Here is a 26,969-nt window from a genome sequence, read left to right as displayed (position 1 = left end):
ACTTGCAAAGCGATAAAAGAGATCATCGATAACGATCGATATAAATATCGTCTTTCCCGATCCGGGAATGCTTAGAGAGAACAAATTTGTTTCTGTGTGGTCCGCCAGGTCTGATACTGTGTTGAGTCCAAAAACCATTGGCCAGTTCCTGGTTGCCGGACCTTCAAGAGGTCGCTATACTGAGAGCCATAGTCGATTGGTGTTGGCGTTGGCCAGTTGAGAATTTTGTCATCGCCGTCTTTCGCTACCGTGGACTCGATATCGGTAATGACTTCACTCGTAGTCCTAATCGCCTCGGAGACTGCATATCCAGGAGATTGGGGTTCCGAATGAGCATTGACGTCGTAGATCCACAACTCGGTATATGTCTGTGGAACAATACTATTCTCAACCAGCTCAATAAGCTTCCTCTCTACCTCCACCTTCTTTGGGGATATTTTATAAATAAGGCCTCTAGCGTACGCGACCGCTGTCAAAGCAGCGTCGCCTTGCCATTTCTTCTTCTTATGCGAGTCCGCATAGTTACAGATGCCGCGAATGATAAGACACGGGAAAATGATTCATACTGCCTGCTGCTTCCATCTCGAAGCATAAAAATGCCTTTTTCATTTGCATATTGATCTCGAAGCTTGGCATCTTTCATCAGCTGATTCGCTGAGGCGATCAAACCGTAGTGGATAGCCGGATCATCCTCAACTTCGTCCCGGGCAGTACGTATGCTCACAGACTGGGCGTCGCGGCCACAGCTGTCTAGACACGAGCTTTCGCTTTGTGGATGAATGACATGAGATTGGTATAGACTGTCAGTATCTACAGCAGGGCGGCTGTACTTTTTCTTTAGCCGATTCTCTGCTACTAGACGAGCCCTGATATCTTCCTGGATAGAATGGCCCTGTCTCTCGTACTTGGCTCTTAGTCCACTAGCTTCTGTGAGTAATATAGGAGGTGGCGGAGCTAGAAAGCCTGTCTTATGAAATGGCCGATATTGAATATTCTTGCCATGGTCATATTGAAATACGCCCGATAGCCCATCGCGAGGTTCGCTAACCACAACATTATGTTCGCCGATACGCTAATGTGTAGTCATTATCCTTGCTGCCGCCCACTGTATGTAGTGCCTAATTGGTCACGCTGAGACCAAGAATGTTTCCCTATGGAAATTCAACGCATCTGTCATATTACCCTTGGATCAATAAAGGTGTGTTCTCCGGTCAAAGAGAGAACGGGCTACAACCCCGCACTAAACTGCAGCGGCTGCCATATGTGAGGGCACTCGTAAGACATGGTACCAAGAGTCAACTTATTTCTATATATTTTGAGTGCAGAGGTGAGGATTAATGCGAAAGGTGTCATGGTTAGCGCTAGGTTGGGCGAGGCGTCGGTATGCGGTGGCTGCGAATTGCTCCCATGTATCAGACACTCTCAAGACGACCAAGATGACACTTTCTCAAGACGGCCAAAATGAAGGATCAAGTGCTGGTTGAAAGTCAGAATGCACGAAGAAGGGACACTGGGCATAGAGAATTAGGCTGAAACGGTCAGTGACATATATGCCCTGCTGATCGTCAGCTACCCGCTATCTCAGCTGTGAATCTCGCCGGGCCTAGTTAGCGCGCGCTGTGTGCTCTCGATTTGGCGACAAGCTACCGGAGCGGGCCGCGGTCTTGCTTTTGAGAGGCTCGGCGTAAAGGAGTCTAGTCCAAAAGAACGAGAGAGTTGACATGTCGGGGTCAATGAAGCAATCTATTACGGATGATGCTGTCGAGGCCGAAGCGGGAGGCGTAAGTTGAGCGGGGTGATTGATTCCTTGAAAACGGGCTGTCAAAGTGATGGCGGGACCAGCCAGTTTCATTAACGTATGAGGGTCAAAATGACAACTGCATCCTCGCCATATATTTTGTTTTCACCGTGTCCCCGACAATTAAGGCGTATGCAACTTCTAATGTAGTTCAAGATGGAAATGTTGCTATTTCCCGCTCCATAAGTCCAGACATGCTCGTCAAGCCAATACTTGGGGCATCACTGGTGTGCGCCTCAAGGAGCGTGGTCGAAGTCAGAGACAAAAAAGGGCATCTAGAACGGCTTTAGAGACACTTTGGGGTTGCACCGGCATTCGATGCATTTCGATAGTGATCTGCTAAGCACGGGCCAAAAGAGCCTCCGAGTTGGCAGTATGAGATCTCTGCAATTGCGGACATCTCTGTCATGTGGAATGCCTGCCCAGACCCAGAAGTCTCCGCCGAAAGGCAACGATCAGCTGCGTGTGGCTGCAGGCATTGAAGCATTTTGCACCTCTACATCAGCTCACTCGAAAACATTACTCAAGCTTTGACCTTGCGGATGTCCGGCAAGTGTATCCGTATCCGTCATTGACGATGGAGAGCAAGTCTGGCTACGAAGAGCACTGGCCTTGAACACACGCATTTGGGTCACCCTGTCCGCGTCATCACTGGGATCAGACGAACCCTTTTCAACGTCGAGGGTGTAATTTGGTGATTATCAAGACAAGCCCCATGACGTTAGACCCGGTTACCTGGTTCCGGCCACAGGCAGGGTGAGTTGAAACGTCGTTCAGCCACATGGCAGGCGGTGCGTCTCAAGGGAGCCCTGTGAGTCTCAGTAAGTCTCAGATAAAAGAAAAAAAAAAGAAAAAAGAAAACAATAGGCAAGAACAATGCTGTGCCAATTTCATTCGTGCACCGGAAAACAAAAAAAAACGGTAGAGCGGAGAGAGAGAAATTGTGTCTCATAGGGCAGCCTTATGACCACCCCATCGATCTTGATGAGAGCGGTGTGATCGTGGGCAACTTAAAATTTGAACGCCTGTCTGATGCATGCCACACCGTCATGGGACTGGGGTTTGAGTTGCCAACCTGCTGTCGGTGCGGGCGGAAGACGGACATGGGCCATGCCACGGCCGTTATCCAGCGATCGTGCAGAACGTCCTGGTAGATGTGTGTAATCTTGTTGACTTTGACTGGAACGGGGCTGCTGAAAGGGAAATGTTTGTGTTAGCAAAAAGTAGATAAATGTCTACTTAGACGTCTCCTAGGTATTTGAGTGACGTCAGCTTTAATGGACATTTGTTGCCACAAGTGGGGGTAAGTTGAACTGCGTGTCCATTGAGTCTCGACAACCATTGCAAATTGAGAGCGCCCCAACACAAGTTTTGTTTGATACTCGGAAACAGATTTATCAACTTGTTCACAATCAATATCAATAAAAGGACATTAGTACCCACTCCAGTAACCAGAAGAGAATCTCGTGTACGGGCCAATTCAGCCGGAGAATTTTGCATCACTTCGACAACGCGATAGGCCAGCCGGCAAGTGTCATGACGGGTCTTTTTTAATGTCCCCGGACCCAGGGCTTTGGATGAGTATGAGACATGTGCTTGGCAACGGGGCCAACCAGCTTGCCAGGGTTCATGTGGCGTTCTTGTTTTTTTTGGGCCAGACCCGGTCTCGTGGGTCGATCTGTGCCACCCCTACGCTCGGTCGCCTCGCTTTTCATCATCAATAACTAACTAAACCATTTGGGCCTTTACCCGGGTCACTCGGTACTCGGTAGGCGAGCCCCTAATTTGCAGCTGTGAGCTTCAAAGACTTGGCCATCTCTCGGAGCGGCAAAAGCTTTCCACTTAAAGTAAAAAAAAAAAAAAAAATTGAAAAAATTAAAACAGAGAGTAAGCAAAACTTCCAGGCTCGACGGCAGTGATATGAAAAGTCTGTGCCATCTTCCTATTTGATTTATTTTTAATCCATGGCCAAGCTCTGCATATTGGCAGCTGGAAGCCACAAAGCTTACGACTACCAGACAACCAGGACGCTGCGTATTCAGCCACAATTAATGCAGCCAAAAGTTAATTGCTTTACGGAAAGGCACCGCACCTGAACTGCTAGGTACCTTTCCGCGGTCGAATCTGGCAAATCGCGGAACAAGGTCATCGCGGCAAGTCTTATTTTTTTTTCGCTGCGGCGGCGCAGCTTCGGCAATTTTTGGAATATGAGTCGCGCACTTTTTTACTGTCCCACCAACTCGGGTAAATAAAAACGAATGGAAAAGAAAAGAAGGAAAAAAAAAGAAAGATTGGCAAGCCACCGACTGGACACCAGTAGTCCCGCCCGCACCCTGAGCTAGTAGGTAGTTGACTGAATTATGCAGGGAACATGCCCGTAATTCTGCGGGTATTTGGGGTTGGGTGATCGGCAGCAATGCCATCGAATCTCAAAAGTTATCGAGTGGGTGCCAGAATTCAGACAAGTGAAAAGATGGCCACAGGTTTTCTCGTTGGTGACCCAAGCACCCACTTGAGTATCATCGGGGGGGCAAAAAGTGAGGGGAACGGACATTGGTGCTGCAACCCTCGTGGTTGCGGCTTGTGCGGTGAAACGACCAGAAAAACAGAATAGCACAGCCAGTCTTTTGACCAGAAAGCGGTAGGTGCACTGCATCAATTGTTGCAACAAAACTAAATTCCTATCCGGAGGTCGCTTGAGTGTGTATTGGAAATGATTCAGTCAAAGAAACCTGAACACGAGTAGTAAATATGTGGCCCTGTGCCAGTGGCTCAGGCGAGCCCCAGGCTCCGTTGCAATTGCAACTGTGATAACCGTGGAGTCGTATCTCGCAACACAGCCAGGCGCGCGCGCCCCAAAAAGACTCGGTGAAACGCAAAATTATTGGCTGCTGAAGACGGACTCCGAACAGAAAAAGCCACCGGCGGATCCCGCACAATGAGAGGGGTCCCACGGGCAAGCCACATTTTACGGTATTTTGATCCGTATTACGGTAATTATTTAGGTAGTTACTTTAACTGCGGCGTCCCCGTCCCCGTCCCGGCCGCCCAATCTTACAGACAGAGGGCGGCAGTGAAAGGAAGCTTCCGCTGTTGCGCGGGAAGCTCCCGACAATCGGGTTGAACAAAAGCCCCTGCCTGCAGTGCCAGCCACAGTGGGAAAAAAGAACTCCGCGCAGGGCATGCTTATCTGCATGCGTTGTGTACCTGCCTGCCTGCCTGCCTGCCTGCCTGCCTGCCTGCCTGCCTGCCTGCCTGCCTGCCTGCCTGCCTGCCTGCCTGCCTGCTTGCTCTTGCCTGCCTGCCTGCGTTTGTCTCTTGATTCATGCATTTTTCGCAATCACAACTCTTTCCCAAATCTACAAATAGGCAAGTTGTGGACAAGAGGCCCCAATTTTCCCGCCCCCGCCCCCTCTCCCTCCTCCATGAGCTGCCTGTGAAAGCAAAAAGTCCCAACAACTTGGGTTAAAAGCAAAAAGATGTGCGGTGGGAGTCGGCCTGTCGAAACCTTGTCCAAGCGGGATTGCGAAGCCGTTACGGTGTCTACGGGCCTGACTACGGCTACTTACTGCTCGACGACGTAGAAACGCGGTCCGTGAGTCTTTGTTGCTGGTAGCGTCAACGCTAACCTTTTTGTCTGCCTCCAAAACGTGTCAGATGGCGCTATTCGCAAGCGCTGGGACACACACACACACACACACACACAACTTGCTCTGTCAGACTTGTCATGATGCAGCCATGATGCAGCCGAGGAACCCCTGCAGCCCAGCCTGGACGCATCCCCCTCAAGGGGCACGGTCAAGCCCATCGCCGACTTCTGCAGCGTCCGGGGAGGGGGATACAACACTCCAGGTCTGGGATGCTGGGCGAGAGCCACCCGGGGGGCATTGGGCTTCAATCAAAGACATGATGAATTTGTGCGTGCGTCCGTGTCCAACTTGGACCCGCTCCGCAAAATCTCGTCCTTGTCTTGGCCACTAATTCACACCCTCTCCACGCAAGCTTTTTGTACGAACCTCTTGTCTCTGGCAGCGTTGTACCTCGTTTACGTGGCCAAGTCAGTTTACTGGCTAATAACGACCAATGTAGCTGGGACACGCCAAGGGGCCAGGGGTCTTGAAATGGCTAACTGCATTTGTCATGACCAACTAGTCAGCTAATAATGCACCGCAACGGCGGCGACAACCCTTTGCAGTCTCGTCAAGCAAGCGAGCTGACCGCCGGCATGCTGTCTGCAGTATACTGATACGGACGGATACACGGCCTACACCGAGCCAAAATGCACACGTCCGTCGACCATGCAGGGGCCTCACTTGCTACACTCTTTTGTCCGAGTCTGTACTCACTAACCCTGTGATGGACTAGCATGGAAGCCCATTCTGACCGGGGGGGGTCATGCATTTCAGCGCTCTACGAATACTGGTTGAAAGTCTATCCGTGCCAAGTCGCGCACAGTCGTCGAGTTGGGTGGTGGGACGAAACCGCAGGACAGGACAGTCTACAGACAGACAGCCTGTTGGTAGATCGTGTATAATTCATGCAGCCTGCCACCCTGCCGCCGCCCACCCCCCGGGTCCCGGTGCGGTGGGCTGGCTCTGTTCCACTCTGTACAGCTCTCATTTGTCATTATATTAAAGTATGGCCGTATCTTCGCCCTCCTGCCTGGCCGGCCGTTCTCGATCTTGACACACCTGACATTCCCTCCTACTGGTAAAAGCAATATAATAAGCTTGCACGTCCCCACACATGCGTTGAGCCTTCTGCAAGACCTTCTAATACCCTCGGAGCATTATGGTGCAGCTAGCACCTCGATCGTACTAACACCATGGGTTTCCTGACTTTCTTACAAAGACGGTCAAATGACAAGACGTCGTTTTCTAACTCGTCATCTACCATAGATCTCCAGCGCAGTACGGCATCTCGCTGCACTCCTCTAGCCGCACTTAGTCTCTAACATTGTTTGTAGGCAATACTCCAACGACTGCAGCAAATCTGGGCAGCCAAAGCGACGCCGACTTGCTGAGTCACCAGCATGCTCATCGCCAGCAACATGGCTCCCAAGTACAATACGAAAGTTCCAATGCGACACCGACTTGGGCAACGAGTTTGAGCCACAGCAATGCGGCATCGCAGCAACGACGGCAGAGCGAACCGAGAATAAGTGCCTACCCCAACAAGGAGTCGCTTTTTTCACTCGGCTCCGGCAGGCGACAATCAGCAATCACATACTCGGATCTGGGACTGCGGCGAGGTAGCCTCCCGCTCGAAAGCTGCGCTGCCGCCGCGAGCCGATACGTGGACCTTTTAGATGCACAGGGGCAGCTGGGGTCATCCGATTTCAAGGCGAGGCTGCAGGCGTCTGGCTCGCGTGATTACGGCGAGGACGTTGCCGAGCGAAACATTGGACAAAACGGTCTGCTCTTGGGAAGCCCGGCCGTGCAGCAATTCTATGCCGCGCAGTCGTCGCAGACCTCACCGAGGCGCCCAACGACGTCTAGGTACCGTAGGTACGCCCAGAAGCAAGTCATTCTGGAGCAACCCGAGATGGAGGCCGCCTTCCGACCCAGCTCGCGCGCTTCCAGCGTGTATACCGCTCGATCGCTGCCCATTGCACGCACGCGGGTAACGCCCATCTATGACAGCCCCATCTACACCGAGCCGCGGCGCGCGAGCCTCGCCTCACACTACACCGCCTCGTCAATGGGGCTTCCCAAGCTGCAAGAGGGAAGTATACGGGAAGAGATGGATTCGGGGGAGAGCGACGATGCTGCGCCGTCAATCCCGCGCTTTCGTCGGAGCGAGTCAGCAGCTGACTCGAATGCTGCGCAGCAGCACCGCCCGGCATCGGCTCTGGGCTGGGTCAGCCGGGCCCGACAATCAGTTGAAATGTTGAGCGCATATGACATGGGCGAGCCCATATGGAAGGAGTCGGTGGATCACATGTTTCAAGACGACGGAGCCAGCCGGCGACCTGCTACACGTAAGGGAGACCCTTCGGACGAATTTTCGGAAATGATTCAAATTTTTTTTTGTTCTTGATATTAACAGCAATATTATAGGTAATCAAAAAAGCGGCCCTGCGACTCAGCAGCAGAATTTGTCCGTCGAAAACATGATTCGCTGGCGACGGACGTTTGGTGAAGTAGACGACGAGGTGGACCCGAAATCTGTCGCCGCGACAGAGCGGGCGACTGAGAGCCGCACATCGCAAAGGCAGTGGTCGATTGCGTCGACGGAGCCCACAGAACGCTCGGATGCGTCGAGCGTGTATTGCCCTCGACCGGCGAGCCGCGCCACAGCCAACACGTCTGTGGACCTCCGCTCTCTGATGGAGCTTGACGACAGCGGCTGCGGCTGCAAGGCGGCGAGCCACGACGCAGTCGTCGTCGTTGACGATGACGTCGACGCCTGCTCCATGACCACGGACGGGTCCAACATTGACGCGTTTATCGAGAAGCGCAAGCAGCGCACCACGCCAGAGGACCAGGCGCTGCTCTTTAAAGAGGGGGGCTTCTTCAACACTGGCGGCGCCCTCCCCGGTCTCTTTGACCCATCTTCTTCGTCCTCGTCCGACGGTGTGACTCCCCTCGCCGAGACGCCCGCTGCTGGGCAGCAGGTCATGGCCGTCGCCGCGTCGTCAGACAGCAAGCGCGACAGTAGCCTGACCCTGCGTGCGGACGCGCCAACGACGACACACAACACTGCCAGGTCCGTGTCGTCGCCAATCGTCTGCGGCGGCTCCGAGACGACCGAGTCTGCGCCCGAGGACTGCCGCTGCTCGTCGGTAACGACGCCCGAGCCGGTTGGCGGGCTGACTGTCCCGCAGATTTACCTGAATCAGCGGCAGCGGCTGCTGGCGCTGGGGTTCGACTACGACACGGACGAGGAAGGTGACGAGCTCGGCGACCTAGGCGGCGGCGGTGGCAACGACGACGACGACGATGCCAAGTCGCTCAAGCAGCGCCATGGACCTGCGCTGAACATGCCGCGGCTTAGCATCATTGTCGAGGCGCCGCCCAAGGACGTGTTTGACAGCTATAGCAGCTACAGCAGCAGCAGCAGCAGTGGAGATGACTCTACGGCGGCGACGCTCCGTCGTCGCAAGGAGGCCAAGCGTCTGTCGCGCTGCGGCGGCGCTCGCGTCATGCGCGTGCACAGGTCGTTGCGGGATGAGTTTGACGGCAACGTGGCCGACGTGGAGTAAAGAAAAGGGCGCAGATTCTGGCCTCTTTTGTTGAATATGATGATGACGAGCTTACATCGACATATAATGTCGTCTTTTGCTTTTTCGTTTGTTTTACACATTATTATTCCTTCAGAAGCATCTTTGTTACTGGGAGAACTTTTGGAGATGCGGAACCTGGGCCTTTTTGGCAAGGGACCGATTTACGGCATAACCGCAGAAGGTGTTTTTTATACATGGGCTGCATACGACGGGTGGTGGCATCGGGGCAACATCTTTCTTTGTTTTTTCATACATTCTATAATCGGAACAACCAAGGACTGGTTCCTGTTTTTTCTTTATTTATTATATATACGGGTTATGCGGCGCTCTGGAGACGAGCGTTAGGGGGTTTTGTTAGGGAGATCATTACATGCTGGGACAACAGCTCAATACCAATTTCATTTTCAGTTGACTCACTAATGAAATATTGAAATACAGATTTCCATCTTTCTCGTTCTTGTACTCTGTTACACATCTCGCATTCATCGTAAAAAACGCTCCGAGACATTCTGTCAGCCCTGCCCGGCGCAGTCACACTTCATCTCCGCCCGCCACCGGGCACGATCCACGCTGCCCCCCTCGAGCGCCTTGAGGGCCATGGCCGCCACTTTACTCTTTGCCTCGACGGCGCTGCCGGCCTTTGCGTGCCACCGCACCTCGCCGTGGACGACGAGCGCGCACACGCAGTCGCTCGCCGTCAGCGCCCGCATGCCCGCGCGCGACTCGCACGGCACCTCGGACACGCACATGCGCCAGCGCCCGCACCCGTACTCTCCCTGCAGCCAGCGCGCCGCGCGGGTGACGACGTGTCCCGGGCCGAGCGCGTCGTAGCCGTCGTCGTCCATGGCCCCGATGTGCGGTTGCACGAAGCGCTGGAAAAAATTCGCGACGACGGACAAGTCGTACCGCGCGTCGACAAACATGGCCCCGATGAGCGCCTCGACCACGTCGGCGAGCGCCTTGGGCGGGCGCGTCGCCAGCGTCCAGTAAGCCTTGTTCGTCGCGGCCGACGCGCCGGTCCCGGCGGCCTGCTCCCGCAGGTACGCCACTTTTTCCTCAAAGGCCTTGACGTGTCCCGGGACCGCCGCGTCGGCGGTCAGCAGCTCCCGGTGCAGGCCGAGCTCGACGCACAGGCAGCCGAGAAACTGGTTGCTGCAGACGGACATTTTGCTCTCCGTCAGCGCCTGCGGGCCGGCGTGCGGGCGCGTGCGAAAGAGGTGGTCCACGATGACCATGTCGAGCAGCGCGTCGCCGAGAAACTCGAGCGTCTGGTAGCTGGGAATCTCCTCGGCCTTGTACGACGCGTGCGTGAAGGCGCTGCGCAGGAGCAGCGGCGAGCGGAACCGGTAGCCGATAATCGCGGCGACTCGGTCTACCGTGGCTCGGACGCTGACGCTGCCGGGGCTCAGATGCCAGGCGGGCACGGAAAACGCGGCGTAGTAGTCGGAAAAGGATGTCATTTTGTGGTTGTCATTGTTGACCATCTTGGTGACTGCCTTGACCGCCTCGTCCATGTTCCCCCCCTGTTGGACGCCGCTCATGTAGGCGGCGCCGATGATGGCTTCACAGACATCGGCAATAGTCTTGTCCCCCAGCTGCTGCACCACCGTTGCCTTTGCAGACTTGCCCCGTACCAGGGGCAGGTTGGGATACCATGTGCGTCTGTCGAACCTGTCGGAGCGAATGTAGCTCTGCAGACCCAGGTCCAGAGCGGTGTTGAACAGATTTTTGTTGCAGAGCAGCAGCATTCTCTCTACGTGATGCTCAAACTCGGTGGCCTCAGAGTTGCGCGTGTACAGGGCAATCGTCGTGGCCATTTTGAGAAAGCTATCGCCCAAAAACTCTAGCCTTTCATAGTTTCGCTGGCCGCCGTGCTGCTGCTGCTCATGCTCATGCTCAGCGTCGAGCTCGCCGTCGTCATCATCAGCGTCATCTGCGCCCTTTGTAAACGCCTCCCACGCCAGCTGGAGTGGCAGGTTCAGCCCCAACATGTCGCGGGCTTCAGTCACGATCAATGCAGTGTCCAGACGGTGGAGGATAGACGGAAGCAGCAGGGCTGCGCGAGCAACATCGGCCGGAATCGCAGACACCTTTAGACACTGGAGAGTGATGTAGCATCGCTGGTCCCCTTTGACAGTCTCCATGTCATCATCATCCAAGAAGTTGCGGCGCAAAGATAACAACCAGGCCTTGTACACTGGCTGCTCAGTGTCAAATACTATACTCGATCGTTGTGCTCGTCTGGTGCTGCAGCTGTACTGCATAATGGACCTGTCCGACGTCTGGTAGCCGCTATTCTTGTGCTCAGGGACACCTGCAGGGGTCTGGTCAGTTGCTCGTAGTGCATGTTCAATCTCGTGTATAATAAACTTTCTTGCGCCGGAATGCGGATCAACGACAAAATAGTGACGAGCAATATTTCCTGGGTCGACAACTGGGCTCTGATGCATGGACAGAACAACATGCTCTAGTTCCTGCCAGTCAATGGCCCCCTTTTCGTCTTCATACAGCGCCATGGATGCAGGAGCAAAGTAAAAAGGAATCTCTTCGTCTTTTGCTTCAAACTTTTTGCTGAATACATCGTCAAATAGGCAAAGCGTAAACGCCGCCAGCTTCTGTACCTGCTCTGGTGATACTTGCACTGCTCCACCAGGTATCAATTTCGCTGACATGATGACGTCTGCCGAAACAAAAAGCTTGATTGGCCCTATGTCGGGCAGTTCTTCTCGCGTCAAAAGTGCAATGGGTGTGACGGCAGCAGAGTCGGGAAGCACCTGGACAAAGGTTTGGAAAAGCACGGCCGGTATCCCAGCCGGGAGAGACGTCCACATCTTTGGCTTGACCAACATGGTGTACACTTTCTGCTTCTTGCTGCTGAGTGCCAGACGTGCATTCCGCATCCTGGGGAGATTCTTTTTAAACGTTGGCTGCAAGTTCTTGTTGATGCTGCCCATCTCGATGAGCCGTGTGCATGCCTCGTACGCCGCCGCACATCTAGCCCTAACCTTGCTTCTCTCTAGGATCCCGGTGGTTGAGTTGAAAGGAGCCGAGTCTGGAAGAATCACCCAGCAGGTAAAGTTGGTACCTGTGGCGCAGACGACATATTCTGGTTTCGGGCTCCTGTCCATCCCCTGAGCTAGGGTGGACACAAATCTAGCGAGGACGGCCATGCTGTTCTGGGTAGACAGTGTGGCCGTGTCTGCAACGAGGAGCTCCTTTTCGGGTGGACGCTCGTATATACCTATACTTCGGTCAGGAGGCAGCTTTTGGCAGAATCGGCGTAGACACTGCGCGTCAAAAGTGACATTGCGAAAGCGGTTGAGATGTTGGTTATTGTCTTGTTCCATCATGGTGATATAGACAGACGAGGCCTTTCTCGCCCGTCCTCGTGACTGTATGTACTGAATCGCAGAAATGCACATGTCGAACCGGATCACCAGGTCGCATGCAGGAATGTCGAGCCCTTCTTCGGCGACCGACGTCGCAAAGAGGCAGTTTGTGTTGCCGTGCTTGAAGTCGTTCAATTTCTGCATTCGCTCGCGCAGAGACAAGTTGGCGTGGGCAAACGACTTTGCTAATCCAATCTGCTGCTGTTAGATGGGATACCGGAGCTGGGAAATCGTAATCACACACCATAAAGTCTGCAATCATTCCTTGCGGTGCAGTGCCAGGCTGCGAAAAGTAATCAGCCAAGATCATGGCCATGAACTGCTCGTCTACAAAAACAAGACACTTTGTCTCGCTTTCTTCCTCAAAAGCAGCGCATAGCGTCTCTCGCAGCACAACGAGCTTTGACGAAATGGCGTCTTCGTCCGTCGAGGCCGGCGCAAATCGATGATGATCTATAATAGGTCGCAAGCTCTCGAGAGCACCCGACGCAGCATCGTAACGATCGTAACTGAAATTGGTCTTTTTACCTTTGCCGAGTTGCACAGCCATGTTTCTCATCAGGTCATCGGTCAGAAGAATCTGCCAAAAGCGATCGGCGCACCATGGACCAAGGGCCGATCCAATCTTGGCAGAGAATTGTACAGAGGCTGCGAGCTGGGGAACGTGTTGAGCAAACTCGTCAATATCCCTGGCCAACTTTGTATAGCAGTCTTTCACGTCCTTTAGCGGCTTGTAAAGTCGCACTTTTTCTTTCTGCTCGCGCTTGGTCCAACCAGCTTCGAGCACAGCATCCGACACGGTCGCAATCTCGCTGCACATGAGGCTCTCGAGTTTCTCCACTGCGGTTTCAATGTCAAGGGTTCCTGTGTCGACGGGAGACGCAGTCAGCCCCAGGATGCGTGGCTTGACGTTGTTGTCTCGCGGGTAGTATCGTTTCATGATGGCTGCGTAAGGGTGCTCCTTTTTCGCGTGGTGAACTTCGTCGAAGATGAGGAGGTTGATCTGCCTCATGTTGATGAATCCATGGCTAAGGCAATCAAGAAGCATTTGCGCGGTGCATACAATAATCATGTTTTCGTCAAACTGGGCATCCCAATGGGTCTGGCTTTGCTCCAGAGGTTGCAGCTCGCCGTAGAACTTGGTGACTGAAAACGGTAGAGTCGCGTGAATTACTTGGTACTGCTGCATGCACAAGGCGACCTTGTCCACGACAAAAAAGGCAGTCTTTCGCGTGCCTCCGTTGGCTCTGTCTTCCAGCTCTTGTTCGAGAACATGTCGAAGAAGCATGATGGCGATCAAAGTCTTGCCGGAGCCTGTCATGAATCAGAGAATATGTCCAGCCGGGTTAAACTGCTTTTACATACCAGTATCCAATACTACAATCGTGTTCTTGCTCTTCGCCCTCTCAAAGAGCTCGTTTTGGTACTCGCGAGGGGTAGCCATCAGCGCGGAAACCTCGGCGGCGGCGGCGTCACCAAGCCCCTCCAAGGGTGCGTTTGCGGCGGGTATCACACCATCGTTGTCGATTTTGGCTTGTTCGTGAAGCCATGATTTAAACACGCTACTGTCCTTGGTCCTCTGCTTGATACGCGGGCGGGAACTGGTGCTCTGTGTATTCATCGTGAGGTCGCGTGGCGGTTTGTATCGTGGTAATTATGATGGACTTCAATTCACTGCGCTCAAGTAGTATTGAATGGATCAAAAACACGTGAAATCTGTGCTGCGTGTTTGGTGTTTGTTTGTGCATCGGCAGCCTGCAGCAGTTGTCTCCGTCGGGTCATACGGAGCTCTGTTGTGATTGAAAGTAAATACGTATTTTTTGATGTATAGAGACTCCTGCCACGACAATGGCACATTTCTGTCCCAAATTGGTGACAGCCACAAATACGGTCTTCATGCTGCAAGTTATCGGTAGCCACCTCCAAGGTAGTACGTTTTGAGGAGGCACACAACACCTCCCTCGGCCCTTTAAAGCATAGCTATCTGCTCTTGGACCTTTTGGAAGCATTGCGATTGTGGTTGCATGGCAACTTGCCCGATACACACGGTTGCTTCGTTGCCCGCCTGTCAAACGGTGCTCATTCAGCCAGGGTCGGCAAATGTCAAAGATTGGATAACGCCAAGTTTTTGATATTAAGAAAGAATAAATTACCGTAATAATCCCAAAGTCATGCGCTGCTAATGCTTCTCCCCAATTGTTGCACCTTCTCGGATATCGCAGATCGCCAAATCAGTAGCCGCTCATCTGGTGTGACATGACCTCTGCCTTTTAAACTAAATAGCCATCCATTTTATAAAGCAGCCAAATACGCCCATACCAAGTATTGATCAATCGGAATCGCTCGAGTCGCTATCCAACGCGAATGATTACCTCTGCAGCTACTGCAAACTCTGCAAACTCGGCGTCGACAGCTCTGTCCGCAAAAATGACCTGTTGCATGTTTCGGTTGCTACCCTTGACAATGGTACGTTGCTTCGCCCTCTGAAACTCCTTGTACAGTTGCTCAAACGTATACGGCGCATTCTCGGCGTCCTCGTCCGAAATACCCGACTGCTGGCGGATCGTAGTGGCTTCGAGGGCAAATCGAGCCCGCTTCGCAGAGGCGGCGAATTGGGCCTTGTTGGCTACGGGCGCGTAGTCGACCGCAGTCCCCTTGTCGACCTTTTCAGTCAGAGTGGCTTTTTTCAGCGGTTTGGCGCGGCCTTTTGCAAACCACACGTTGGGCTTCTTTGCCACGGCGCTCTGCACTTTGCGAGCTGGTGCAGTGGTGATCCGGGCACGTTTCTTCTGGCGAGGTTCCGGTGTATAGTCAGAATCGCTATCGTATTGATCTGGCCCGACAAACTCGGAGCTTTGGTGCATCTTCCTCTTGCGCTGATACTTTTTCAGTCCGCGTTTCATCTCGACTACAGGTTCTGGAACCCAGTCATCTCTCTCCTCAGGAATATAACCTGAATGTTTCTCGACATCTTGAGCGGAGGTACCTTGATATCCAAGGCATTCGCCATCAGCGATTTTATGAGGGCAGGCAACGGCATTTGATAGCGCATGATCCATCCTGTCCACATCAATAACGGATTCACCGCCCACAGAGTCTTTTTTGCTTGACGCCGGCGCAGGCCTGGCATCCTGGCCGGTCTCAGGAATTGCAAATTCTGATAAGTCGGGCTCTTTCTGCACAGCGTCTAATTTTTTCAGTGCTCCTATTGATAGCTCGATTTGGCTCTCGTTGTCGGGTAAGATCCCGGCGCGGTCATCGCGGGTGCAGTCGTCGCTGCTGTCTCGGCTTCGGCCCATATCCAAAATGCCATCATCGAGAACCAAAGCGGACCGCCCGTACTCAATCTCTGTTCCTATAAACGTTCCCGGGACGGTGTCCGGGAGATGGCCCTCTGGAAATCCCATGCCAAAGTGACCAAGAGCTGCCACACGCTCCTCAAACCCTGTGAATGGGCGGTTGAAGTTGGAGCGACCCCAGAAGCAATCCGCTGAACACTCTGGCATTTCAGCGCAGCTCGAATCGCTTCCAAGGTAGGGAAGCGGCGCATCGATGAGTTCTGCGCCTGCAGGAGGCGGGTCGGGAAGAAACCAGGTGTCGTCGTCGTCTTCCAGAAATGCTGTCCAATCAATGATGCCTTGCTCCATTTCAATGCCAGCTGCAGCAACTGAGGATTCAATTAGAGGATGAGGACATTAAGACTGAATCCATTTCCAAGGAGTCGCCGTTTTAATTGCTGCAAATGCGTGGTGGCGCGGTTACAATAGCGCGCAGCTGGCAGCAAACGAAACTGCCGAGGTGCATGTTCCTGCACACCTGCCATCGGCGGCACTCGGGTGAGCTATCTTACACCGGGCGTTGAAAAAATGCGCATCTATTGAGAGAGGTATGATACAAGCCATGTAAGAGTTGACCCTATTCCACCTATGGTTATGTAAAAGTACACTCGACAGTGACCGATGCAAAAGTAGCCACAGAAGAGAACGACCCGAAAACGCCATGCCATGCAGAAAAACTAAAGATTCAGAAAAGCAAAAGGCAATCACTGCATCATTCCATGTCCACAAAGGGCGCAAAAGCCTTCCTTTCCATGAATCGCTCCCTGTCCGAGTTTAAAAGGTCCTCTAGATCCATGTCAGCATCTACCATGTCGTCGACGCAGCGTTTATTCTTTTTTGGCTGGACTGTGTATTGCGTAGCAACTTGGTTAGCCGAGACGGCTGCCTGAGCACGCAGCAGATCCTCCCAGGTCTGCAGTATGCGTTTCACGTCTTCGTCAAACGTGCAGCAGAAGCGCTGTATACTGACAAACTGCACCGCTTTTGCCATTGACGCTCCGTACACGGCCATGATGTAGGCTGCGACAACGGCAGCGGACCGATCGTTGCCCGAATCGCAGGTGACAAGGATATTTCCGACGCGAGCTTCACCGGTCGCGGCGTCTCGCGTTTGGGTGTGCACGCCGATCATGTGCATGTTGAAAATGTAAAAGATTTCGGGCAGAGTTCGGATGAGGTCAAAAAGGTCCCCGATGTTGACATAGTAGGGAGAGATGTTGCAGGCATCGCAGGCCTTGTCCACACCCAGCAGGCGAGTGTCGCTCATTCTGGCGTCGCGAACAATCACCACAAGGGAGATGTTATTGTTCCTGAGGTACGTTTCGTCGCGGGCGATGCTCGTGGGGCCGATGCACATGTAGTCGAGTATCTGCTGGGCCTCGCGGCGTTGTTCGTAGGTCCAGGTGGCGGCCATGTCGGTAGCGGTCTGGGCTTTGCCGCGCGTGATGATGAAGAGCTGCTCGCGGGTGAGGCGGCTGGCGGCGAGGTTTGCCTCGCAGGGCGCAACAGTATAGGCGTACTGGCCCGCCTCGTGGCGCGGTGCATGCGGGATGGGAATGTAGGGGGGACTTGGTGGACGGCGAGAGTAGGGCGCCGATGGCGTCGTGGACCGTTGAATGGCCGAGGGTGCCGAGAGTCCTGCGTTTTGCATTGTACGGCCGGAGTGGGAGCTGTGATGGGAAAAGATGCTCGAGAGCTAACAGACGTTAGGCGGCCGTATAAAGTGTGATATGCCCGCCCGGGGTGGGCAGTGTACTACCTATAATATGTTTGACTGTGTGATGATGTCGGGAGAAAAAGTAATCTTAAATGAGAAATTTGCGATCGCCAGCAGCGCGCATGGCTATCGAATGATAAAGTGAAGGATGTTGATGAAATGTTGAGCAGCGAGAGCACGGCTGTATGAAGTGAAGGAGTCAGCAGGGCGCCATGTTTGTTACGAGTGTTCCTTTGCTGCTTCGTACATGCAAAGTGACTAGCCAAGTGTGGCTTGCCCCGCGCTAGACAACCGAACCCCACCACGAAGTTGCCAATGACCAGAGATACCTACATATTTAGGCGTAAGGGCCAGCGGCTTGATAAAAGAGAGGGAGAATTTCGGGGTTGTATTCTTTGCGTGCTTGAAGCTATTCTTGCCTGTTTGCAGCCGCTTCAGGATTCTTCTGGAATTGCTGCTACGAATGTAGTCATCTCTATTCACAGTCCTCCTATTGCCCACGCGGTAGAAAGGACGGAAGGAGTAAGGTACACCAGCCCCCATGCCCCTATATTTCCCCTGGCTGTTCCGTTGTTGTTATTCTTGTTGTTGTTGTTGTTGTTGTTGTTGTTGTTGTTGTTGTTGTTGTTGCTGTATTGTTTATCGCGTAGGGGGAGTTCCATGATGATGAGACGTGTCCCTCGCTATAAGTATCTAACTAGGTGACTAATTACATATTCCTTCAAAGGACCCTGTAAAGTATAAACAATTGAGGCCCATGATTGCTATTACGGGCATGGTGCAAAGATGATAATCTGCAGTTAAGTAACAAGCACTTGCCAGCCCGGTGGCAGCCTCCCCCCACACGGACCCCTAGCGCTGCTCAGTCAGAAGCTTCGGTACATAGTTGTGGTGGGATCTATCGAGTCATGACGTGACTTTCTGTGCAAAAGGGTGCTAGTAGTCCGCCTCACCCGGCGCCGCAAAAAATCGGAAGCGTTTGTAAATCATATATACCTTCCTTGGCAATTTCCTTCTATTTCCTTTCAGAGAGTGTATGATTTGAAGAGATTAGCGAGCTAGCCTAGATCTTTATCTAGCCCCATCTAAACCCTTCTCAGTAGCCTTGATAAGTAGCCTAGGCGCTCCAAGTACTACCGTCTACTTCTCTCGTAGGTCCACTCGTAGCGCGCCTAGCCCCCGCCCCCATTCCAACTGTTTCCGTTTTAGGCAACATGTACGATTTTACAGAAATCATACCTTACATCTCTTGATTTAAGTATCCCAAATCTTGTTCAAGGCGCACCACAACATGATTGTAGAATTTCTGGCAGAATGTCTCATTGTCCAAGTTGACCCTGTTGAAGACGTTGTCGAGGCACCACCTGACGGCGCTTGCGTAGCTTACGCAGCTTACTCTGAAAAACACTCTTCATTTTAGCAAGGACTCAGAGTCTTTCACAGATGCGCTTCATCTCTCTCCTAATGGCAGCAAGAGTAATAACATACGGATCATGGAAATTGGTTCTAGAAGGCATTCGATTTTCAAAATATCTGGGCACGTAAGATCAATGTTGACCCTACACTTTCATCTGGACCAGGAACAGCCGTAAGGATTTGGAGTTGCCTCTGCAGACTGCTCTTCAGGCCTCTCGTCAGGCTCAGCGTCAGGCTCAGGTGCAGTCTCTTCAGACGATGCCTTCCTCTTCTCCCTCATTCTTTTAAGTTTTGCCTTCTTTGACATTTTACTACTGGTAGGCCATGCAGTATCGTCAACCATAGAAGGTATCGGCTCAGGAGCCGGCTCAGTCATCGGTTCCTCCAAGACATGATTCATGGATGAGGCGGCCTCGGGAGCAGCCTCACAGACAGATTCTCCATCGCTATGAGTTGCTGCCGTTGGATCTGTTGCGGGCCCCTCGTCTCCAGTATCACTAGATCGATCGACCGTGTTACTCGTATCGCTCACGGCATTGCCCAGAACTAGAAAATGTGAGCGACGTTTTTAATGAGCCAGGCATAAGCCCTACCGTTAAAATAGAGCGCCGCAAATTTCTTGCAAGTTTCATCTCCGCCTTTGAGTATCTTCAACTTAGTCTTCAGTTCTTCGCGGGCTGCCCGACTCTCTTCCGTCTCCGCCGCGATGCCAGCAACTTCAGCCTCGCTCATCATAAAGATGGAGCTCGGGTCCATAATATCGCTGAGCTTTTCCAAAAGACAAGCCTCAATAACTTCAACCGCAACGTCATCGACGAAGCGCTTCAGGGCAACCTTGACACAAGACAAGTTAGCTGCAAGAGCGCATGGCTGTAGACGCGTGGCAGAAATCTCACCTTGTAATACGCATCTAAGAAGTCTAGCGCCTCACAGGCGGAGAAATGATCCATATCCGGCTCTTGTGGAAGAACGAGTCGGTCAACAAATCCCTCGAAGTCGATAGATCTGCTAACAAAAGTTTTCGTCGACATGGAAATTTGGCCAAACTCTTCCGTCAATAACGCCATGACTCTCGACCTTTCGCGCTCCCGGCGAATGTTCTGTAGAGTTGCCGTAAAGTAGTGGTTGTAGGTAATGGGATGTCCGCTTTGATGTGGCTTGAGTAGCCCCGACAGCTTCTCATATAAGGCTTTCCGCAAGAAATCCAACTTGGGCTCAAAAACACGCGTCAAGATTGCCTTGACAGTGGTAGTGTCTGCAATGTGCGTTACAAGATGGCTCAACGACAGGCGAACCGCCTCCCACACTTTCTGTATGTGGCTTTCTGCAATCTTGCTCCACGGCGATGAGAGTTCCTTGAATAGTTCTGTGACGACCATGGGATTGAACATGCCAGGCAGCTCTTTACCTCGGCCTCTTTGGATGATCAAGACTATTTTCTTAATGTATTCCTCACGAGTCAATAGCTCGCTACTCTCTGAGGCTGCATTCTTGCCGTCGGCCACGACGTTGTACCGTTGACCGTTGCGGGCCATGTCTTCTGCAAAGGCTCGATTGAGATTCTGAACAACGGCTCGGGTGCGCTTGTGATAGCCGTTCGATGACATGGCATCCCCAAAGTACGGGTCGTTGTATGTGCCATCAATCGTAGCCCGAAGCATAGCTTGGAATGATTGACTAATCTGGATGAGATACATTCTCTGTTCATAGATGGTTTCTCGTGGTAGACCGAGCTTGTCAAGACGTTTTTGGCATTGAGCAGACAATTCTCCGATTTCTTCAATGAGATTCGGGAGCTCAGAGACAATCTGGCGCACAAGGACGTCACTCAATCGGTCTCTCAAGGACTTGATGCCCAAGTCTTTTGAAGAAAGGCCTGCCCAGGCACCTGATGACAGAAACTGAAGCTCTGCGGCATCGCGCTGGTCAAATGTCCAATTTTCCGCTTCGGTGTCGCGGTTTCTCAATACGTGCCAGCCCAGGCGGAACTCGACATCTTGGTTTCTCGCCAGAGAGACAAACATGTGCTCGCTCCCAGATCCCGGTATGAGCGTGTCTGGCTTGGTGATGACCCCTAGGGTTCTCGTCCCTCTAGGATCTGCTTCACGGGCGAGTTTCAGAACAATCTGGTTGGCGTAGTCATTTTTGGCTGATACAACAGCCAGGATAATGCTTCGGGGCTCTTTCATGTACCCCTGTACAACATTGTTGATGAGCTGAATGTCTGATGCGGACTGGTGCTTGTTTTCGGAATGAATGAGTCCCGGCAAGTCCACAATGGTGAGATGCGGGCGGTCCGGGCCATTGACTTCAATGCGCAGGATATCTCCAGAAAACGCTTTGCCCACTGTCATCACGCCCATGGCAGACTTTGCGCTATCGATTAGCGCAGGTAGGTCTTGGCAGTCTGGCAAGTTCTCGTGGAACTTGGAAAGAGATTCCTTGTCGGATTCGCTGCGAGATTGGTGCGGCACAATAGAGACATTGATGGAGGAAACAGTAGTCTTGCGAAGAATGAGCTCGGTCGGGAACCGAGTGCACAAGCTGCTTTTGACCGGGAAAGAAACGCCAGAGATGCTTTCCAAGACTGAACTTTTTCCAGAGGACTGGTCGCCGCACACAATAATCTGAGGCAAGGATATGTAATGGCTGACACCTTGCGAGCGGAGCGAGTCGACGGCATTGAGTAGGTGAAGATGCTCTCCAGAGCACAACTGCTCCAGACCCTGCGCCGTAAGCGACTTCATTGCTTCTCTTGTTGACGAACGGGTGGCAGATGAAAGAAGTTGGTTGTGATTTCCTCCGCAATCGTGCGGGGGAGTCCGAGTTAAGTAGGCGCAAGCCACCCAGGCAGCATCCTGCACTCTGCATTCACTGCGCTGGCAATCACAAACAAAAGAGCGCGTGCTGGGGAAAGAGGAAACAAGTGAGACAAAACGGGATTTATGAATCTATTTTAACTGGCTAGTCAGGTCAAATTGACGGCAAGGCAGTAGCTGCTGGGCGGGCTGCAGCGGAAGCCAGCCTGCAGCTAACCGATGCCTCCCAGCGCAAACAGCTAATTTAATTGAGCGCAGGTCTAGGACATCTAGACTTTCGCGGTTTGGAGTGCATAAATCTGTCACCGCATCATTGTTGTGCGTGCCTTCCTGTAATCCCTTCTACAACAAGTTTACATGCTAAAGCAGTATGGCACATGAAAAAGTCCATCGCACTCGTAAGCCACTGCATTGCGATCTGGGGCTTGGTGAGGATTACTACGACATGAGACCACGAATGACTATAGAAGAACTATATCATCTCTATACTTTGTAGTGGTCCTTCTGCCCATCTCTACTTTTTAGCAACGAAGTCTCCTCATCATGTATTGTATATTGCTCGTCTGCACGCTTCGACGATGTGCGGCGTGGTGTAAGTGTCGGTCCCTGCATGGAACATAGCTCCTATCGCGCGAACGGTCTATCGATGGGATACTAAAATATATGCCGCAAAAAGGTTTCAAGGAATACCGTCAATTTCCATCCAACGCGACGTGCTTTGGAAGGGAGTTCCAGAACAGTACCCAGGAATTAGACGGCCGTGGCTTTGTTAGCGCCTCGAGAACCTTTCACGGTTGAGCGCGGTTCACACCCGGTTGGGTGCACAGGTTGTGAATTGCCAAACCAAAGTACTGAGAAACAAAAGTTCCCACCACTTCTTGTACCAACAATTGGCCACTACTGGCCATTGCTAAGCGGCTCTTTGTAGACATCTTTGTGGCAATATCTGCTGTTTTTACTCACACAGACGCGGGCCGAAAAGAGGACAGCGTCCGAACAGAGGACAGGGCAGAGAAATGTACTGCCAGCTTCATTCTGTCTCTAGTACCCTTGCCTCTGTGTAGAATAAGATTGCCATTTACACCTCACTTTGTTCTATTTCACCCAGTAGCTTTGCAGCCAACAGGGCTCACTAGCTAAGTACTTGTACATGTCCATGCTGTAATAAAATGGCGTAGAAGAAAGCTGCTTCTTCAAGAGGTACCTACCGGAGAAACTAATTATTGATGTGCGGGGTCCTGAGGTGTACAAGATCAAACACCGCGGACGGTCATCGACAGGTCACAGGGATTCTTGTTGATGGGATCTTGGCGCCGTTACAACGGACAAAGGTTTACACATTTACGAGATGCTAAACTTGCGTACTCTCACAGTTTATCGAGAGCATCCTGATATCATCGCCGACATGGGGGCCAATGATTGCATTCTCACCGAGACTATTAGCGATACCAGTGGCGGCAGGCTCAGCAATGCTGTGTGTTTCACAACCAAGAGACAGCGCCGCCCGAGGCTTCGAAAATCGCGGCGGGGGCGGGGGGCAGACGCGGGGCCGGCCGTCCCCTGAAAGATGCCCCGGGCGGCATGGGCGGCACCGGACGCTGAATCGTCGCCGTTTGGTTTTCATAGGGCAAACTAGCCCGAAGCCAACGGCTGGCGCCAGAGCTTGGCCACGGCCAAAGTTTAATATCAACTACATCTGTTTTCATACATGTTGTGATGGAACAAGAAGCTGCCGGCCCAATGGGTACGCCGCCTGGTACACACATCGCTCCTCCGCCAACGCCCGCACACCAAAACCGCACAAGGTTTGCACCGCAGGAAGATCAGCATGATTTTCTGACGCGTCCGGGAAAAGGTACAAAAACGCTGACACCATCATCGGCAAAGTGTCCGACGACTTGCAGCACAAGTCGACGCGTTCTATGGCCCTCTTCCACACCACTGCACTGTTTTCGGCCACATGGTTCATCTAGCAGTGGTAAAAAGCGGCCGCCTACGACAGCTCCCTATCGGAGCTCGACCGTTGAGGCGGTAGGTGGAGAAAGTGAGGGGCGATCGGCAAGGCTACTCGCACCCGTCTCGATAAGGTTGAGAGTTTGGACGACTCGGGATCTACGATTTGCCTAAATCTCGAGAGCTTGTTCTATAAAGCCGGCCTCGGTCGACGACGTCTTCACCTGGTTTCCTCCATCCTACGCCTCTTTGTCGTGAACAAATCTAGGCCTAAATTTCTGAGACTTGGCCTTACTGCGGCGGCGTAATTCTACCAACAAAGCGGCACTATTAAATACTGACACGCTACCTCTTTCAGTTTGCGGTATGTTGAAGCAAATTTCTTGATTTATATATGTCCTTTAACATGTCTGACCTTGATGAAAGAGTCTTTTTCTTCCAAGCAATGGATTTTCTCGACACTTTGCTTTTACTGGCTTTTCTCTGCTTTCCTCAAAACGCAATTGGCTATATACGTGATAATTCGAAAAATTCACTCGGTATCACTACGAGGACTTACGACAACAACACCTTGGCCAATTTGCTTGAAAGAACTACAAATACACACTATGATGGATTCCCAAATTTCAGAAACAGCTACATTGCCGAGTTTCCGGCAAACAGCTGCGTTGATCGAATAGCAGAAGTGGTTTCAGATTGCAGCGATTGGCACGGGCCTCAACATACGTATGATAGGAAGAAACACGACATCATTCTCGTTGGACTTGATGATGTTGCCCCTGATGGCTGGACACTGACTGTTCAGATTGGTTCATGGATATGGCACATTAACAGGGGAGATCTATCGGCGACTGGTTGGGACACAAAACTGTTCGACTTTTTCTTCATCGTGCCAAAATCGGAAATGTCCTCTGTTGTTGTATCGGCTACAAAATCACCAGATCCAGGGGTATGGTGGTATCCTTGTTTGAGGACAGTCGGCATCCTTGACTACATCGACGTGCCAAACGATCAGGCAAAGTTTCTAGCATTCAAAACCTCAAGACAAACATTTCGGGACACGTTGAATTCATGGCAGAACGCAGGCACAAACCCTGTTTACATGGACGAAACATTCGGAATAAGACACTTCAACCTGCTAGCCATGTCATATTGCGTGGGCCTGCAAGATGCCGAGGCATTCACCGACTGCTATCTGGACGTCGCGGGCACATCGATTACTGACAGAGGTCCTCTTCAGGAGCAAAGCAAACACAATGGAGCATTTTATCCGCATCGCCCTGGGAGGCCGACCTATATTGGGGATCTTGGATTGTGGAATTTCCGCGACGGTAGCCATTCAGGATCCAGGTGGTGCCTAACATGTTCCAAACTGGATGAAGAGACGCGCTTCAGCTTTATCAAGCTGCTGCAAATCGTTGCGCAAGCAGTGGGCATCATTGGCACAGCCCTCACAGGGGATATTCCGGCAGTGATACTTGCGACTGCAGGGACAATCACAGATTCGTTGCTCTTAGCGGGAGTTATAGGGCGGAGTGACCAGGAAATAGTCGAAGCGGTAAAGGACATTGGCGGTGCTTCGATCAAAACTTTGACAAGCGATCAAGCAAGATTGCTCGGCCAAAAGTGGGTTGATGAACTGAGAAACCAAGGAAAACCAATACATTTCAAGACTGCTCAACAAATACTGAACTTGAATAGAAAACATATTTAAGATTGGTTAGAAAAAATAAGGAAGAGCTAGGAAAATGAGAAAAAAAATATTAAAAGTAGGAAAAGTTAAAATAGATAAAAATCATAACCAAAAAAAGCTATTAAGAAATAGAGGGGAAAAAAATTAAAACTCATAAGAATAGAAGATAAAAGACAGGATATACTAAGTTAAGTATTATACTATCGAGCTATGTACTTAGAAATTGGACGTGCTATATCTTTATAGTGTCTATACCCTCTTATATTATCATATACCCTTTATCTCTTTTAGGATCTCCTACCCTAGAAAAGAGCAATCTTTAAGCTAATATTTTATATCTTTTACCTCTTATTTAGCTCGTTTAAAGCCTTATTCTTAGGCTTTAGGTAGCTCTCTAGTAGTCTATAGCTACTAAATATAGCTTATTTTTATAGTTTTGATAGCATTTAAACTTAGAGGTGTAGGACTTAATAGTAATTTTTGGTAGAACTTATAGCCTTACTTAGAAAGACTTCTAAGCTTATAACTCTTATAATTTAAAATATATAATTAATAGGTATACTAAATAATAAATATAATAAAAATTGATTTATTATAAAAAAGTCTTAATTACTAGTTACTATTTAAGTTTAATATTACCTTCATTTATCTTTACTTCTTTTAGGGAAAGCTAACTCTATTTATACTTAATTCTTATATAATTATTTACTATTAACCCTACTTTCTTTATTTCTATTCTTAATACTCCTTTAGTAATAGCGTTTTTCTTTATCATTACACCTAGCGCTACCCCGCTTCCGTAATACCAGCTGTTAACCGTGTATACCATCTAGCTCTTATCAGCGCTCATGATTATTTGTTTTTTATCGCGAATAAGTCAGTAATTGTGGCTCTTTTTGCCTACTTCACACGCCTCTAGGGCCACTTAAATTACAACAAATACACTCCTTTATGTCTTTCATTGTTTCAAACGAGTAAGCACTTGTAAGTCCTTGTATAAGGACTGGAAAGGAAACGTACACTTCCTACGTACTGTCTCTCTGGCTGTTGAGGGTTCTTCCGAGCTATCCCCTCTTCCTTCGAAAGAATCCCACCCAGAGGGAGTATAGGAAGCACGGGAAGCTATAGTTCTCGCACAGTAGCTAACGGCTGGCAGAAGCTATTGTTATAATCTTTTTGTTGATTCGGGACTGTTTAGGATGATTAACACGTAACTGTCGCATCAGACGCTACTTATAGCAGCCTATAGGTGAGTTACGGCCAAAACTCATTATATATTCTTATATCGAGGTTAACGCTCTAGGCACACGCTAAAAGGGTATATAAGTACACAGGTAATAAAAAAACTAGCCTACTTTAAGTAGGCTACCCTTAAAGAGTTATTACTTCTTTTAACATCTTTTTTTACCTTATTAGAATTATTATAAGTTATATAATAAGCTTAAAGATTAGGGTTATTAAAAATCTATTATTTATACCTTAAAGAGATATTATAATACTAATATAGGTTATTATATATAAACTTAATATCTTTATTACTTAAAAACTAATAAGTATTTTATTAAGCTACTTTTTTAGTATACTAGTATAATATTTAGGGAGAACTATAAAAAGCCTATAA

The 26,969-nt window shown here is 50.9% G+C and overlaps 7 protein-coding genes across 7 annotated transcripts; 2 read left to right on the top strand and 5 right to left on the bottom strand.

The window, feature by feature from the left end:
• Positions 1-71: 71 nt before the first annotated feature.
• BBA_07985 (ankyrin repeat-containing protein) lies at positions 72-1,056 on the bottom strand (the record flags this gene model as incomplete). The annotated part of the gene is made up of 3 exons (XM_008603082.1): positions 72-381; positions 567-920; positions 1,049-1,056. The coding sequence occupies 3 exons, from the start codon at positions 1,054-1,056 to the stop codon at positions 72-74; spliced, it is 672 nt and encodes a 223-aa protein (XP_008601304.1).
• Positions 1,057-6,623: 5,567 nt separating this feature from the next.
• Positions 6,624-9,002, top strand: BBA_07984 (uncharacterized protein; the record flags this gene model as incomplete). The annotated part of the gene is made up of 3 exons (XM_008603081.1): positions 6,624-6,708; positions 6,765-7,778; positions 7,858-9,002. The coding sequence occupies 3 exons, from the start codon at positions 6,624-6,626 to the stop codon at positions 9,000-9,002; spliced, it is 2,244 nt and encodes a 747-aa protein (XP_008601303.1).
• Positions 9,003-9,535: 533 nt separating this feature from the next.
• On the bottom strand, positions 9,536-14,033 carry BBA_07983 (RNase3 domain-containing protein; the record flags this gene model as incomplete). Its single annotated transcript, XM_008603080.1, has 3 exons — positions 9,536-12,607; positions 12,657-13,726; positions 13,778-14,033. The coding sequence occupies 3 exons, from the start codon at positions 14,031-14,033 to the stop codon at positions 9,536-9,538; spliced, it is 4,398 nt and encodes a 1,465-aa protein (XP_008601302.1).
• Positions 14,034-14,763: 730 nt separating this feature from the next.
• Positions 14,764-16,059, bottom strand: BBA_07982 (uncharacterized protein; the record flags this gene model as incomplete). The annotated part of the gene is made up of 1 exon (XM_008603079.1): positions 14,764-16,059. One exon carries the CDS (start codon positions 16,057-16,059, stop codon positions 14,764-14,766), a length of 1,296 nt encoding a protein of 431 aa, XP_008601301.1.
• A 403-nt stretch (positions 16,060-16,462) lies between these two features.
• BBA_07981 (dual specificity phosphatase) lies at positions 16,463-17,401 on the bottom strand (the record flags this gene model as incomplete). The annotated part of the gene is made up of 1 exon (XM_008603078.1): positions 16,463-17,401. One exon carries the CDS (start codon positions 17,399-17,401, stop codon positions 16,463-16,465), a length of 939 nt encoding a protein of 312 aa, XP_008601300.1.
• Positions 17,402-19,034: 1,633 nt separating this feature from the next.
• Positions 19,035-21,630, bottom strand: BBA_07980 (dynamin GTPase; the record flags this gene model as incomplete). Its single annotated transcript, XM_008603077.1, has 3 exons — positions 19,035-19,429; positions 19,477-19,717; positions 19,780-21,630. The coding sequence occupies 3 exons, from the start codon at positions 21,628-21,630 to the stop codon at positions 19,035-19,037; spliced, it is 2,487 nt and encodes an 828-aa protein (XP_008601299.1).
• A 2,431-nt stretch (positions 21,631-24,061) lies between these two features.
• On the top strand, positions 24,062-25,369 carry BBA_07979 (uncharacterized protein; the record flags this gene model as incomplete). Its single annotated transcript, XM_008603076.1, has 1 exon — positions 24,062-25,369. The coding sequence occupies one exon, from the start codon at positions 24,062-24,064 to the stop codon at positions 25,367-25,369; it is 1,308 nt and encodes a 435-aa protein (XP_008601298.1).
• Between the last annotated feature and the right edge of the window lie 1,600 nt (positions 25,370-26,969).

Source organism: Beauveria bassiana (genome assembly GCF_000280675.1).
Source record: "Beauveria bassiana ARSEF 2860 unplaced genomic scaffold BBA_S00030, whole genome shotgun sequence".
Lineage (NCBI taxonomy): Eukaryota > Fungi > Ascomycota > Sordariomycetes > Hypocreales > Cordycipitaceae > Beauveria > Beauveria bassiana.
This window is presented reverse-complemented; position numbering and strand designations above follow the sequence as displayed.